Source organism: Sturnus vulgaris, chromosome 2 (assembly GCF_052056855.1).
Source record: "Sturnus vulgaris isolate bStuVul1 chromosome 2, bStuVul1.hap1, whole genome shotgun sequence".
NCBI classification, from domain to species: domain Eukaryota; kingdom Metazoa; phylum Chordata; class Aves; order Passeriformes; family Sturnidae; genus Sturnus; species Sturnus vulgaris.
This window is the reverse complement of record NC_142244.1, coordinates 7,297,533-7,313,260: the sequence shown is the minus strand read 5'-3', so window position 1 is coordinate 7,313,260 and position 15,728 is coordinate 7,297,533. Positions and strand designations below refer to the sequence as shown.

At 41.1% G+C, this 15,728-nt stretch overlaps 1 protein-coding gene across 5 annotated transcripts in view; it reads left to right on the top strand.

The window, feature by feature from the left end:
• Positions 1-6,459: 6,459 nt before the first annotated feature.
• The window catches only part of JAM2 (junctional adhesion molecule 2), a 36,185-nt gene continuing 26,916 nt past the window's right edge, over positions 6,460-15,728 (top strand). For all 5 annotated transcript variants that reach the window (XM_088157754.1, XM_014886605.2, XM_088157752.1 and 2 more), the window contains exon 1: positions 6,460-6,663. In XM_088157754.1, coding sequence (XP_088013880.1) covers positions 6,609-6,663 — 55 coding nt within the window. In that variant the 5' untranslated portion in view covers positions 6,460-6,608. The remainder of the gene's footprint in view (positions 6,664-15,728) is intronic.

Below are 15,728 nucleotides of genomic sequence, written 5' to 3'. Positions count from 1 at the left end.
GATGTTATTTGCAACTGACTGGGGATGCACTCAATCCCCTCGTCCAGGTCATTACAAAGATATGAAACAGGGTTGTCCCCAATACTGAGCCCTGGGGACACCACTTGTGACCAGTTGCCAACTGGATTTAACACCAGTCACCAGAACTCTCTGGGCTCTGCCATCCAGAGAGTTCTCTCTGCCATCCAAATTTTTTTAGCTAGTGAGCAGTAAAGCATTATGATCACTGACAAAATAATTCTGAATTCTCCACCAGCAGCATTGTGTCTAATGCATTGTCCACTGTTGCTTAGGCTGAATTGTGTCCTACAATGCCCTCCTATGTGATAGATCTTTTTTAGAAATGTACCTTTGATTGCTACTGAGCTGCCTACTCAGTGCCAGTAATCTTGCAAGCTCAGTTGAAAAAAAAGAAAAAGGCATTGATTCTGTACTTTGCAAGTCAAAGATAAAATCATACAAGACATTCCAGGAAATGAAGGTGGGGTGTAGGGGGTTTCACTGAAAAAAGCTACTGAGAACAAGTAATTTATATTGGTCTTTATTTGTTCTACCCTCACATTGTGTGGCCTTCTTGTTTGGCGGTCCCATTAGGTATGAACTATTTTAACAGTCTAATAGCAATTCAGTGTTCTATCACAGTACTCTAGTCCATTGCATTACAGCCAGGCAACTAATCCATGACATGCTCTGTCTTTAAATAGTCATCAATGATAGCTTGAAGAAAAAAAAAATCATATCTGAAAATGTCTTTTTGCTTCTTTTCTCAAAACTATACTTGCTCACAGATTTTAGTTTCAAAGTACAAAACAAGATAATCTGTTAGATAAATCAGGTTTTTTCCCCAGATATAAGTTAAAACAATGCACATGAAGTAGCTATAAAAAATAATAAAATGCCACAGAAATCAAGAGGAGATAAGGCCTTCTGTAACCAGGGGAATGGACAGCCATTAAAGTAATGCCCCAGGATATTGTAAAAAAACAGGTGTGGTGATAACTAAAATTGCAAAAGAAAAAAGTGTCCCTTAAATTGGAAATATCAGCCTGTCCCCACACTTACACATGGCTGCTGATTATTCTTTACACCCAAGGGCAAGGCTTTCAAGCTGATAGATTCAATGTACTGCAGGCTGACAGTCAAAGCTGCACAAAAAATACATAGTACATCAATCAGTGGATTTCAGAAAAAATATTTGTGGCATGGATTATAAAATATGCATATTGGCAATTGAACTCAATTAAATAGAATCTGTTTTAGCAGTTTCACAAAACGGTTTTCCATCAGCTTGTCCCATAGCTATACCTGGAATCACATCAGAATGGTCACTACAGCTGTGTGCTACTGTATTCAGCACTTATGAGAGCAAATATATATGACAACAATTTAGTGTGCTAGGAAAAAGATGTCTACAGAGATTTTATGCACAGGCTATGGCACAAAATCTCAAATGGCATCTCTGACCACCTCAAACATAGCATTTCTCTTCTTAGAAATATGAAAAAATCTGTTTCTTCTTTGTTAGATATGGGAGAATATTCAAAGGTGTCTTCTTGATCAAAGCCTGAACCACCTAAGTTTCAATAACAATAAGCTCTCAACTGTCCATATAAAGAATGATAGGCATGCTTATGCAGAGGAATGCTTTTATTCCTGTGTCTTTCATTTTCTCCCTTTGTGGCTCCATATTCTACATCTTCCCCACTGCTACTCTTATCATTATCAGGCACAGTTATCAGCAAACTTGCTGGTTATCTTCTATTATAGATGAACCAAGAGACACTAAAACATTTAAAGAGCAATCATGGTAGGAAAGCACAGGAAGAAAAAGGAAAAGCAGCACAAAACTGTAATCCTTTATGCTTTCACTAGCATTTCACTCTGCAAACAAGAGAACAGCCAGTCCCAGATCATCACACATCTATACTACTTGCTTATCAACAGGATAAAAAATATATGCTTTCTTACATGGAATGAGAGTTTCATTATTTAATCCACTTAAATTCAATGAGTAAACTTGAGATATGCCTGAATGTGACATACTAGGGAAACATTGTCTTTCATTAAACTTTTTCTAAAGTTATTTTTAATGGCAGTGCAAGGATGAACATTCATTATCTCTCCTGCACTATCTTCTAGTCTGGCATATGTAAGCCATAAAGGAGAAGAGATTCCATACAAATTAGCATCTTACTCTTCAAGGTGCTAATTAAACAGCCAGTTCTCTTCATTTATTACACTGCTTTTGGCCCTCTTCTATGCAGGTTTTTGAGAAGAGGAATCACAGTCATCTTGCTAATCTTTCTTGCTAATCTGTCTGTGATAGATGTTTGAGTATCTACATTGCAACACCTTTGCAACCAAATTTAGCAGTTCTAATTTGTTATACTGAATTGTTGTTATTTTACATCAAAGCTATTCTAGAAATCAGCATGCAAACTGTAGAAGAATAAATCTAGAGACATTTTGCTCCCCCTGCAAAATAAAACATATTTTGAATGGAGAAGTCACCAAAAGGAGGATTTTCCTAACATAACCTAATTTCTCTTTATTTATTTTTAGCGTCCTATAGCTAGGAAAGATAAAATGTTTCCCAAGTGAAGAGTTGGAGGTTCATGGTGCTTCACAGAATTTTTACAAATTATTTTTCAAACTAGTTTCTTTTCTGTTAGGTGAGGAGAACAGCCCGTGTGTCAGGGACTGAAGTGGTTCATGCCTTAAACATTGTTATGGAGGAGTTTTGCCCATTACAGCAAAAACTGTATAAAGAAGCTACAACCACAGAAGCCCACCCCTCCTTGAAGATTCCTCACTGGAAGTTTGGACTGTGAGTTAAGCTGCCTAGGTAAGATAAAATGGACATTATTGTTCAGTCATCTCAGGTCTAGGGCAAAACAAACAAGGCTGAGGGAAGGGAATCCATCCACCAGAAAGCCAAACCCAGCAGCTGTGCTGAGAATCATCCCTGGCTGGGTTTGGGGTAGAGCACAGCCCACAGAGGCCAGGTTTACACAGACTCCCCCCAAAGCGAGGCAGGGGGGAGGAGGTTTTGGATGTGTGGTGTGACCTCTGCTCAGAGGCAGTGAACACCCATCCTCCCTCACACAAACCAGCCCAGCTGTGAAACCCCCATCACCACAGGCCACATCCATGGGACATTCCCGTGAGAGGCAGCTGAGGGGGTGTCACAATCCATCAAAGATCCCCAAAGTGCTCCCCAGACTCATTCCTGAGCCCTTGCACCACAGCACTGCACGGGATGCAAAGTGATGCAACAGATCCAGAGTCTGCTGCAAGGGACTGCCCCCCTCCAGGGGGGTACCTGGGCATTCCCAGCTGGCCTGGCCTGAGTGTATATCAATCCATTGGATTCTGCTTTTCGGAAGGGGACCTTCACCATCAAGACTAGCTGGAGAGGATCAACAGAACATCACTGGGATTCACACAGTGGTGATATTTTCTTTGATCTGTCTCTGTCACTCTCTTTCTCTCCCCCCTCCTCTTTTCTATTTCTGTCTTTCTCTCTCTCCCTCTCTCTCTCTGTCTCTGTCTTATATTTATTATTAAATAAAACCCATATTATTGACTTTGGTATATGGTCTTGTTTGCACCTTAATTCGAGCAGAGGCATTTCTAATAACTCTAAAAATTGGACAGTAACACGGTGATGTGCAATAATAAAAGAGGTAAACTCTTATTATTAGAACAGATTATCATCAGCACTTCACATTTGCAATAGAAAGTTTCATTAAAAAGAAGAAGAATTCCATTGCAATGTAAGAATATAGATTTATCTAAAATATTGTCTAATAAAATGAGCACAGTCTTTCATTTCATTAATTCCTGGGATTGTTACAAAACGTTCAAATCTTGAAATCACAATTGCAATTACACTCAATTTTTCAAGGCTTTTCTATATGAAGAACTTGACTAGAACAGCTATCATAAAATAAGATAGCTATTCTTGACTGGCATTTTCTGTGCAGATGTTAATTATAGACTGTTTTTATTATTCTAAAAAGGAGTGTCTATGGAATGTTCTCCAAGAATAAGTGTTAAACTGAGCATTGCAAACTAACTTCCATTTTTGGACTCTGTTATTTAATAAAAACATTTCTACTACATTCAACTTTAAAAGATAAAAAATATGGACAGCAGTCTTGTGCTCTTCTAACAAAGTACTTAACAGTGTTTTTAAGAATACCACTGTTGAGCAAAAATGTATATATTAAATGAGCTCTATGTATTACAACCACTTTTCCAATAATTCTGTAAAGGCCTTCAAAATGCTGACATTTAATTGCTGGTGTTTCCTGCAGTTGTATAAAGCAAGTGGAGAAACCATGATTAAGTCATTGCTGAAATAAAAGAAGGGAATGGAAAGAAAATATGAACTGTACTAGAAAAAGTCGGAGAAATGTGGGGGAAACAATCCTGTACACTAGGAATTTGTTTCACTTGCAAGGGAAATGAAACAGTGAACAGAAAAAAGGAACTTTACTCTGACCTCATGCTTGTATAAAACCTTTTCATTTAAAGGGATTTACTATAGTGTAAGAGCTGTGTTAATGAACCACAGAATCACAGAAAGGTTTAGGTTGGAACTTTTAAGTCCATCTCATTCCACTCCTGCCATGGGCAGGGACACCTTCCACTAGTGACAGGTCACTCAGAGCCCCATCCAGCCTGGCCTTGAACACTGCCAGGGATGAGGTAGCCATAGCTGCTCTGGGCAACCTGTGTCATCATGCTCATTGTAAAGAATTTCTTCCATATGTGTAACCTGAATTTTCCCTCTTTCAGTTTGAACCCATTACTCCTTGTCCTGTAACTACATTTTCTGATGAAGAGTCCCTCTCCTGCCTCCCTTCAGATACTGGATAGCTCCTGCGAGTTGTCCATGCAACCTTCTCTTTCCCAGGATGAACAGCCTCAAATCTTTTAGCTTGTCTTTTATAGGGAAGGTGCTCCATCCCTCTGATGCCCTCGGTGCCTGCTCTGGGCTGGCTCCAGCAGGTCCCTGTCCTTGCTGTGCTGGAGCCCAGAGCTGGATGCAGCCCTGCAGGTGGGGTCTGAGCAGCACGGGGCAGAGGGGCAGAATCCCCTCCCTGCCCTGCTGCCCACGGGGCTCTGGATGCAGCCCAGCACTCGGGGGGTTCTGGGCTCCCAGAGCACACGGCCAGGACATGTTAGTTTTTCATCAACCATCAGCATTAATAACATCACCTATCTTTTAATTTAATTCCATACTGCCATTTCTTAACATTCCCCATGTTTATAACTTTTCCACCAGACTCCTGCCATATATTTAAATGTTATATCAAGACAACGTTTCCATCATAGTCTGACTAAATAGTAAAGCAGTCCTACTAAAATCAATGAGCCCTTGTACATGCTTAAAGCTATGGTGTGCTGGGACACACAAAAAAGTTTCAATTTTCAGTGGGACAGTTTTGATTTTATTAAATGCATGTCATCATACCAGTAATATATACTGGACATCCATCCATCCATATATGTATGCAGATTTTTTTCAAGAAATATTACTTGTGTCCTGTATACATTTTTTCCGCATGAAAAATAAACTAAGATTTTTCCATGAAGAGCATCATGGCATCCTACTTCCTTGCTCTCCATTAAAATAGCAGCTAGAGATTTTATTTATAAATGATCTTTCCTCATTTTGTTGCCCTCTAACAAAATATAGCCGACATTGCTGTTCTGATTTCCAAAAAAAATTCTTGTGATACTTTTCTTGTTATAGAACTGCTTTACATCAGTGGTAATGCATTTTTAAGATGTCATTGGAAACTACTCAGATACACTATTAACTGTTACGATGAGTAATTTTCCTTGATTCATAAATTTAAAGGACCATTACACCACCTGTTTATTTAACCAAAAACTCTCCCAGTCTGGTATAAAAGAATAAAAGGTTTTGGAGGTCACCGTGAGACCCATCTCCTGCTGTAGGTGGGATTCTGTCCAGTCCAGCTGTGCAGACAGGCACAAGGAGTCACTGTGACTTCTTTCGCCTTAAAACAGCGCCTCACCCTCACATGATTTTTTTTGTTAGCCGGAATATCCAAATGTTTGTTGCGTGTTTTCACCCCATTATCCCCACTTCCTCCCTGCGGGGGTTTGCCTGAGGGAAACGCGCCAACAGGGACAACGCTCTGCTTTGAGAAATTAAACCTTTTCCGAACGAAAAGTTTATTCTGTTGCAACAAATGTCCTTGAGCTTACGAAGATGTCCCAGCTTAAAAACAAACAGATGAACAAAACGGAGAGGAGAGCTGCTGGATCCAACACAAAGCAGCTCCCGGGATGCGCGGGGGCGGTAGAGGAGAGGGATGCTCCCGGATCCGCTGCCCGCCGCGGCTCCCCGCTCTAAGGCGGGCGGGCGGGCGGGCGAGCGGCCAGGGCACATCCCCACGTCCAGCCCCGGCTCCTGCCTTCGGAGCGGGGAGACGCCTCCTCGGACACGTTAAAAGTTTGGGGCGGCTCCGGGCTCGGAGGAGACGGAGCACGTCCGGCGCCTGTAGCAGCTCCGCGGGCGCCGAGCCCCCGGCCCGCCGGGCACCGCCCCGCGCCGCCGCCGCGGGAAGATGGCGAGCCGCAGCCTGCGCCTCCTGCTGCTCCTTTGCCTGGGGGTCCTGAGCTGTAAGTGTCCCTGTCCCGCGGGACTGTCGCGATCCGGGCTCCCCGACCCGCTCCGCGCTGGGCTGTGGGGGGACGGTCCCCGCGAAATCTCCGTGTGCGTGTTGAGGGGGATGGCTCCTGGAAGTGCCGCTTCCCCTCCCTCATCCCGGAGCGAGAGGAGCCGAGCGGCGTCTCCAGGAGCGGAACGCAAAGGAGCGCATCCCCCGCCACAGCCGGGGGGTGTGCGCTGCTTCTGTCCGTGTGTCTCTTGTTTCCGCGCACATGTAACCTGTTTGTAACCTGTTTGTAACCTGTTTGTAACCTGTTTAAGGCCCGCCGGGCTGAGTGCAAGGCAGCGGCCGTCGCCGCCGTGCAAACTTTAGGATGCGGGCTGCACAGTTGGTTTTCCTCTTCAGGATGCGGGCTGCACAGTTTGTTGCTCTGATGGCCTTTACAAGGTGAATGAACGAGGGGCGGGAGCGTCTTTTCTGTTGCCAGCTCTGGGTGCTGCCTCTTCTGAACAGACTTGAGTTTCCAGTATTTTTGTGGTACTGACTCCTTAAAAAAAAAAAGGGTAAGGTTAGAATAAGTTGGACGAAGAGTCCCCAGCCAGAAATCAAGCATAAATAATACGAAAAAGCAGACCGTGGGGCCACATACCTGCAGAGAACCACCGAATTAACAGTGTTAGTGCCAGTCCTGATAAGGCTGTCACTTTCAGGTCACATCTTGCAGTGCTCCTGTTCTATGCTTCTTGTGTCTTACTGATGTTTTGGGGAAAGGGCTGTATGTGAAAACAGTATTTTGAAAAGACTTACATAGCAAATGACCACCTGGGACCAGCCCAGCATGAGTTCTCAATCCATTGTAGATATGGAACATCCATAGTACTGATGCTGAGTATATTTTGAGGTTTACCTTTCATTCCTCTTAACAGAACATTACCTAACAGAAAGCTCTGTGTGTAAACTCCCTTCTTTTTCCAGAGTTCTGCAGTGGAGAGGCTTGAACTTATGCATGTCTGATAGGTCTTTGGCTTGGAAATTTTTCTTTTCCTCTCTTTTTTCTCCTACAAGACCTTATGGAAATGCTGGGCTGTTAAATGAATAGCTAGTGCAGAAATTCTCTTTCACGTAGCAAATAATAATAATAATAAACATGGTTTTTGTTTTTGTTTTTTTCTTCTTAATTGCATGATATATCTGAGTAGGTGAAACTGGTATGGTTTTTTTTTTTGGTGACAGGTTTCAGTGTGTTCAGGCTGCTCAGCCTTCTGGTTAGTTGTTTGTTGGCAGTGCTAGCTTTGACTGCGAAGGAAATTACAGAGGGTGCAATACAGTGCAGCAAAGTCTGGTGCCTACATTGTTATCAGACTTGGAGGTTTCTTCTTGGTGGGCTTTTTTTTTCCCCCTTCCTGTCCCAATTTCAAAGAAACACTAGGTGGAAAGCAAATTTACAAGCAAGGTGCTGATAAGAAGTGTTTTCATGGAGAAAGTGACTGTAGGTGCGTGGGGGTGCAAATGCCTATTGTTTGTGAGAGCCAGAGGAAACCCAGCTACTGCTACTGCTCCTGTGGCTGGAGTGTGTTCACATGAACAGTAAAGCTGAGTAATTCTGGTGTCCAAGTCAGGCATATGGGCTGAGCAGTCTCTCAAGTGGGATCCACGTGCTCTGGAGATAGTGGGGAATGGGCAGAAATTAGTGAGGAAGTATTGGTGATACCTCACAAGCAGCATAGGGGTCAGCCTCTTCTCCCAGGCAACCAGCAACTTGGCAAGAGGACACAGCCTCAGGCTGAGTCAGGGAAGGACATCAGGAAGAACATGGAAAAGGTTGGAAAGCATTGGAATGGGCTCTCAGGGAGGTGGTAGGGTCACATCCCTGGAAGTGTTCAAGAAACAACTGGATGTGGCACTCAGTGCCCTGGTCCAATTGTGAAGGTGGTGATTGGCCAAAGGTTAGACTCAGTGATCTCAGAAGTCTTTTCCAGCCTAAATGATTCTGCAATTCTGTGGTTATATTCTGGAGCAGGTGTAGAGAACTTTTTTGGTAGTTGAGCTGCAGAAATTAAAAGCTGTGTAACTTGGTCACAGGGCATCAGCACAGCCAAGGTGGATGAGTTTTGGATGCTTTTCATCGACAACTTGCTAAGAAATATTCATAACCTGCAGAAATTGTAGTTTCTGTGAGCTTATCTTCCACCTTTAATTTAGGTGGAAGTAAGGGAGCTGGGGATATTTAATCATGCTCTCTCTCAGCACAAGCTTCTGGAACTGACATCTGAAAGTTGTAAAAGGTGCCACACCACCTTGTGATCTCTGTTGGCAAGACAGAATATGTACAGAAATTATTATTAACCATTATGGCTTCATGGGAGGAGATAGCATATACTGACCAAATGGCCTTTCTGTGAAGCATCTAAGTGGGACTTTTCTTATTACTAGTGCACATTGAAATTAGACTTCAGCTGATGATACTGGAAGCAAATGCAGTAAAATGTGTGTGTGAGGACAATGCAGAGGCAATAAATAGTAGTCTTACCTAAATATTTGATGGAGCTCACTGGGTTAGTTTGAGCAGTAAATAAGGTGCTATTTTGTTTATTTATTTATTTTTGCTTAAGAAAACCCCACTCCCTATTCTTCAGAAATCTTTCACTCAGATACAGAGATTCTAGACCAAAGAAGCCTTTTGTTTCTTTCTCCCCCAACCCTGACAAGAAATCAAAGCATGACTGCATTGCTGTAGGAATTGACAGTGGAAGTGTCTAAACTATGCTTTCTTGACCATATGTGATACACAACTGATGTTCTCAAAACTGAAACTATTGTCAACCCCAGTCCTTTGTTGAACCCTTTTGTTGAACCCTCTTTGTTTGCTGGATTAGCTTGGTAGGAACTGATTTCTAAATTAGGCCATATTCAGGTGAGATGGGATTTCTTAAATTTGTAAAACTGTATACTTCTCTAGTAATATCTATTCAACATAATGCTATGAAACAGACAGCCTGGTTTTGGAGGAGGACTGGGGGAAGAGGCATCAATTGAATGTTCATTCTCTTGCTGGTTGTGGTGAGAAGCAGTATTTCTTTGCTAAAGGCTGCTCAAGGTTTAGAAATATGCACAGACTCTTAGACACTCCAACATAAGCTGTAGGAGGAGAATAAACTGGTAATATATAAACAAACAAACCAAAACTAAGTACAAAAAAAGCAATGTTGGTTCTAGTCTTCAGCCTAACATTTTTCATTTATGACTCTGGTGAGACTGCACAAGATACCCAATGCTTCTAAAACTGATACAAATTGACATGGTAGCAAAGACTATTTCTGTCTTTAAAAGGGATGCATGCTTCTCTCTGGCTTATTTAATAACCATTACAATTTCACCCTCTTGCTTAGATCTTTGGGGCTCAGAAGAAACTGGCTGTGAGTTACTGGTGTGTCTCTCAGGAAATCATGTATTTTGCTGCATTTCAGCAAGTCATGCTGTTTTCCTTACATGTGGGCATGCTGCTTAGAAGAGGCTCTGTATTCCTGAGAGAGCTCAGCCAGAAGCGTTGCTGTTTTGTCTCTCCAGCAGAGAGGAGGCACAGAGAGCTCTTCCATGGCTGGCTCCATGGTATCATTCTTCTAGGTTGCTGGCCCCACAACTATTACTATTGGATGTATAAAAGAGAAAATTAGGGGTGGCTGTCTTCCCTCACTGTATTCAGGAGACAAGAAACATGTCTGGAAATGTTACATTAAGACAGTTGAAATGCTTCTTAAGGTGGATGTATGCAAGAGGAGTACTTGCTTTTGTTACTGCTTGGTCTCTGAGGGGTACTGTTTTCTCAGTTTTAAAGTTGCAACAATTCTTTGTTCATGTTGTAGGACACAGATTTCTGGTAATTGTGAATATCATAGGGCATCTGGCATTAATAATGAGAGTTAAAACTACCACTGTGATTAGCAGATCTAATTAAGCTTGGATGAGGTCTTCCCATTGGCTATTTAACTGAATTACACAAAGCTATATATGTGATTGTTTCCTGTATTACACCTGTAATTCCTGCTGCAGCCTGTTTTGCTAGCTGCCAGGTTCTGCTTCAGAAACTGTCTGATGCCAGTGCAAATGATTTGGTGAGAATACAGAAGTTGTTGAATTTTGACATCATCTTTTCAGCTGATTGATTTAACAGAACACATGGTTTAATCTTTCATGACCTAGAGCTACCAAACTTGTCTGTGTTCACTAACTCTAAATGTTATTTGGGGTGTGTGCAGACCTATTTTTAAAGAACTGAGCAAAAAACATTACAGCAGGCACTTGCCCTTCCTTCTTCTCAGGTGCTGGTGGTCACTAGGGAGAAGTCCTCTTGTGAAATATGGGAGAATCTAATCTTCTTGTACATCTGATACTATGGCAATTCGGTTTCCTCATAAATTCACATGAGTAAATAATAGTTGTATTTCTTCACTGAAGATAGACAGTGACATGCATGTGAACCTTCTGCAGTAGCAGTAAGCAAGCTTCCATTGTTTCAGGGGGAGTAGATTTGGGTTGGTGGTGCTTTTAGAGAGCCAGGATCAGCTAGCAATACAGTCCTGAAGTTGAGATGTAAAAGTTTCCATCTGGTATGATCTACTTAGAATCCATCAACATTCAAAATATAATCTTTGTGTTGGAGCACTTCTGGAGACACTTGCTCCCTGCACATGCTGAACTCTTTTAGGAGCACTTTTCTTAAAATAAGGCTTAGTGTCATACTTTCCCTTAGAAATGCTGGAGGTGACTCCAGTGCAAATGCTTATGTAAAGGAAGGTTACTTAGAAATGTGCACACAGCCAGAAATGTCCACATTGCAATATAAATATCTTGTATATTAAAGCAATTGAAGCACAAGGTAGACATTTGTATTTGTCCTTGCAGACTGTTTGCCAGGGCCATATGGAATGGCTAGACTCCCTTGAAGTTCATTTGAAGTTATATAACGATGTCAAGCAAAAAAAATTTGCATAAAATAGTGTCCTTGTGGATGTGTACAATGAGCTGTCTTATTGCTGGTTTTTCTTCTTTTGCTGGGGTTTTTTTCTCCACCATCATAGTTTTGTGGTAGTATTGCATATATATGGGAAAAGAGATGGTTTATAAGTTCTTACTGTCTAGTTCAATGGCTAGTTCAGTACCATGGGGCGAGAACTTTAATGGAAACAGGGAAATGTTATGTGGAAGCTGTTTATTTTATTTCAAGTCATTAATTCTATTTTGGTTAGTTCACCCCCTCTCCCACTACTCCCACCCCACTTTTGTTAAGCAAACTTTGTTAGAGGTTTACTTTCTGGCGTGTCATCTCCCATTCCCAAAACATTTGAAAGAACCATCAGTTTTAGCAAAACATTTCTGCAGAAAAGCCTGTCATGTCTTCCTCAAAGCACTGTGATTGTGCTGTAACTCTACTTCAGGAAGCTTAAAGCAAATATTATGGTGTCTTGTAATCAAGACAAATTATTTGTTTCTTCATCTAAATGCTGGGGTTTTTTTAGAGAATGGAATATATATTTCAAAGAATGAGACAGCAAATGAGGCTGGAGAAGCATTTGGATGATTGCCAGTGCTTGCACTCACCTGTATTTCCAAAGTCACTTCTTTTTCTGGAGGAATCTAATTAGTTATGTCACCTCTGTGCACACAATATATCATCAAGCACTCAGGTGCTTACATAAAATTTCTTAAACCAGCCAGAAAGTAAGCTTGGCAGCTGAACATCTGGCCCTGCTCACTTGTTGGCTTCTAACACAGTGGGAGGTGAAGGAGCTTTTGGAGAAAGAAGGGGGAAATGGCAATTTCTGAACAAGAGCAAGTCATAGAACAGTCATAGCTGTTGAACTGCTAGTAAGTCTGTAAACCTTTCTGGTTAATAAAAATTAAAGCAGGCATCCAGTTTCTCCCTAAGATTATTTGCAGGGGGAAACATGAAAAAACATCTGGAAATTAATCTTTTTGAATGATTGCTTTTTAAAAGTTAAAAACTTAGCAGTTTTTAGTAAGAGATGGGAAAATAAAACTTGAATTGAAATAGCTATAATTTGACTCTGATTGTTTAAAGAGGTATGAAATTATCAGATTTGAGCTGGAAAGAGCAGATCCTACAAGTATGAAGTTTCAATAAATATATTTCATAGCTCTTAGGTGGATTAACATCTTAAAGATTGAAAATGCTTTTGACCCCATCCAAACCACTGGATCAGATTCAAAGGGGAACAAAACATATTATTGTCTGGATGGAAAAATGATGTATTATAGGGTTGTTTAGATACGACAAGATTTTAACAAAACAGGCTATGTTTGTTGCTCACAAACTTCTAATATATTACTTGGAGGTAATGATGGAAAATTCCTGAGCAATTACATTTGCTCAAATTAATATAATATACAAACCAAAATGATAGTATCTCACCCTGCAGAAAGTGCCCAGTATGAACTGGGAGATAATCTTGGGGACGTTATAATAAGACCTTGTGTATGTTTGTTAGAGTTGGACAAGCATTTGTGCTTGGCACACTTGTAAAAATATGAGGAAAATAGATGCAGAAAACCAGCACTTGAATGCCTATTATGTGAGTGAGACAGCAGTTTTGCCACAAGAATATATAGACAGTACTTGCCTCTGGAGGCCCTGACTCATAACTGAAGCCTTCTAGTAGCTGGCAAAAACAAATGTTGGAGGTTAGGACTTTTCCTTTTTATTTTTTTTCTTTCTCTCAGGGAATTTTCCTCTGTTTGTTGCCTAAGAGATTATAATGATGATATTTAGGAGATGAAAATGCTGGCTGTGACCAGAACTGCACCAAGGGGAAAGTGCCCACAGCCCAGAGAAGGCTGAGGCTGTGGTTGGGATTCTGGTTCTGTTTGTTATTGCTGCTTCTGTTGTTGTTTGTTTGTCTTGTTATATATATATGTGTGTGTATGTATGTATATAGATCTACAGATATATGGATATATATTCCAGTAAAGTACTGTTATTCTTTTTCCCATATCTTTACCTGAAAGCCCCGTCATTTCAAAGTTATAATAATTTGGAGGGAAGGGAGTCATATTTTCCATTCCAAGGGAGGTTCCTGCCTTGCTTGGCAGAAATCTGTCTTCCAAACCAAGACAAAAAACATCTCAAAAACTATATCTGTAGAATGCACTGGTGTGTTTAGGTGCATGCTCTGGGTCACTTTTGTGCTCTACTACCCTTACTGTTTCCATAAAATGGTCTTAAAAGTAAATATTGATTCTTTGCACTTTAGACTATTGGGCCACCTAAGCTTTTTTCCTGCCCTTTCTCGAGTCATTGAGGAGGTCACTGACAAAGGAGAGAAATTTTCTTAAACTCCTGGCTTGTTTGTGTCTCTTGTACCTCTTAGCCAGATTGACTGGGATTTTGGGAAGTGTGACAGGACTTTGATTCAGCTTTGATACTGTCCAAAACAGTGGTGCTGAACACTTCTAAAACTGGGATTCAAGCAAGCTGTCCAAGTTATTTAATAACAAAAGGCAATATTCTGTATTTGGGCAGTCTGAGTCCCTGCCTAAATAGAGAAATAGGTGGGGATGGGAAGTGGTGGCTCTGGTGTGGCAGGACATAGGAGCACTGCTGGCCAGGAATCCCTGCAGTGTTTCCTTCTGAGGATGGTGAAGCCCTGGCACAGGCTGCCCAGAGCAGCTGTGGCTGCCTCATCCCTGGAAGTGTTCAAGGCCAGGTTGGACAGGGCTTGGAGCAACCTGAGATAGTGGAAGGTGTTCCTGCCCATGGCAGAGGGGGTGGAACAAGATCTGGAAGAAGGTATATTCTTAAATAACTTCTACCAGATAAATGCCTATTGTTTAAAGGCTTGAAAGTTATACATTTCCAGTCAGAAATTTATACTACACATAAACAGCACCATCTTGTTTCAGATGTTTGCAACACTTGTAGGAATGGTTAAGCATTGGAATGGGGGTCACAGGGAGGTGGTGGAGTCCAGCATCTCTGTAGGTGTCCAGGGAATGACTGGACATGGCACTCAGTGCTCTGGTCTGAGAGACAAGGCAGGAATTGGTCACAGCTTGGACTTGATGGCTTGGAGGTCTTCTCCAACTTTATGATTTTTTAAAGGAAACTTTAAGCAATAATTGTGTCACCCACGTTTCTGGAGCATCAATATGCCCTGAGCAGTTGGTTATAAAGGGAATACAGGCAAAAGTAGGCAAAGGACATGATAAAGCAGTAGCTTAAAACAGCATATATGCTTATATAGCAGGGATGACTTAATAAAACGTGTTGATCTATTGACTCTAACAAATATTCTAGAAATGTAATGTTGATTTCTTCTAATCAACGTTCTACTTTGAGTGTGAAAAATATCTTCTGTTTGTTCTAGCTTCTCTAGGCATGTGTTAGCTTTAATGAAATTAGAGTAGCTTCAGAATTTTTCAAATGTGCTGGAAGATGTTTCTATAAAACTTGATATTAAACAACTAAATTGATGATATTATATATGCTGTAGAGGAATTGCAAACAGCCATATTAACCACCAGACTTTTAAGCATGGAAATTGTGCTGGAGATAGTAGTGACCCAGTAGTGACCCTTAATTACATATGGTTTACTCTAAAAAAAACCAAAAAAACAAACCAACATGGCTTTAGAACATATTTTTATTGTGTTTTTACAGAATTGTAGGATTGCTGACATCTTTTTTTTTTGTTTCAATTTTGTCTCAGTTTGAGACAATTTAAAGGAAAACACCCTGGAATGAGTTCCTTCTCTAAAGGATTCCAACAATCCCTTTCCAGCAATAGGAATTGAATACTAATAGATAAAAATGAAAAAAAACACTCAACAGTTTATTAACAAACAGAATGCCCACAAGGCAGGGAAAAAAAAGTAAATAACTTCTAGGTATCAAACTGTTAGACTTCACCTCTCACACACTGGAACAAAGACCCAAAATGCCAGAGATTACCCACTCTCAACACGCAATGCCAGATGGCATCAGCTTCCATACTGAATTGTGAATATTGGCTCATGCACTGAGCTTTCCCTTCTTCAGATTCAAAGCCACAAAATGTTTCA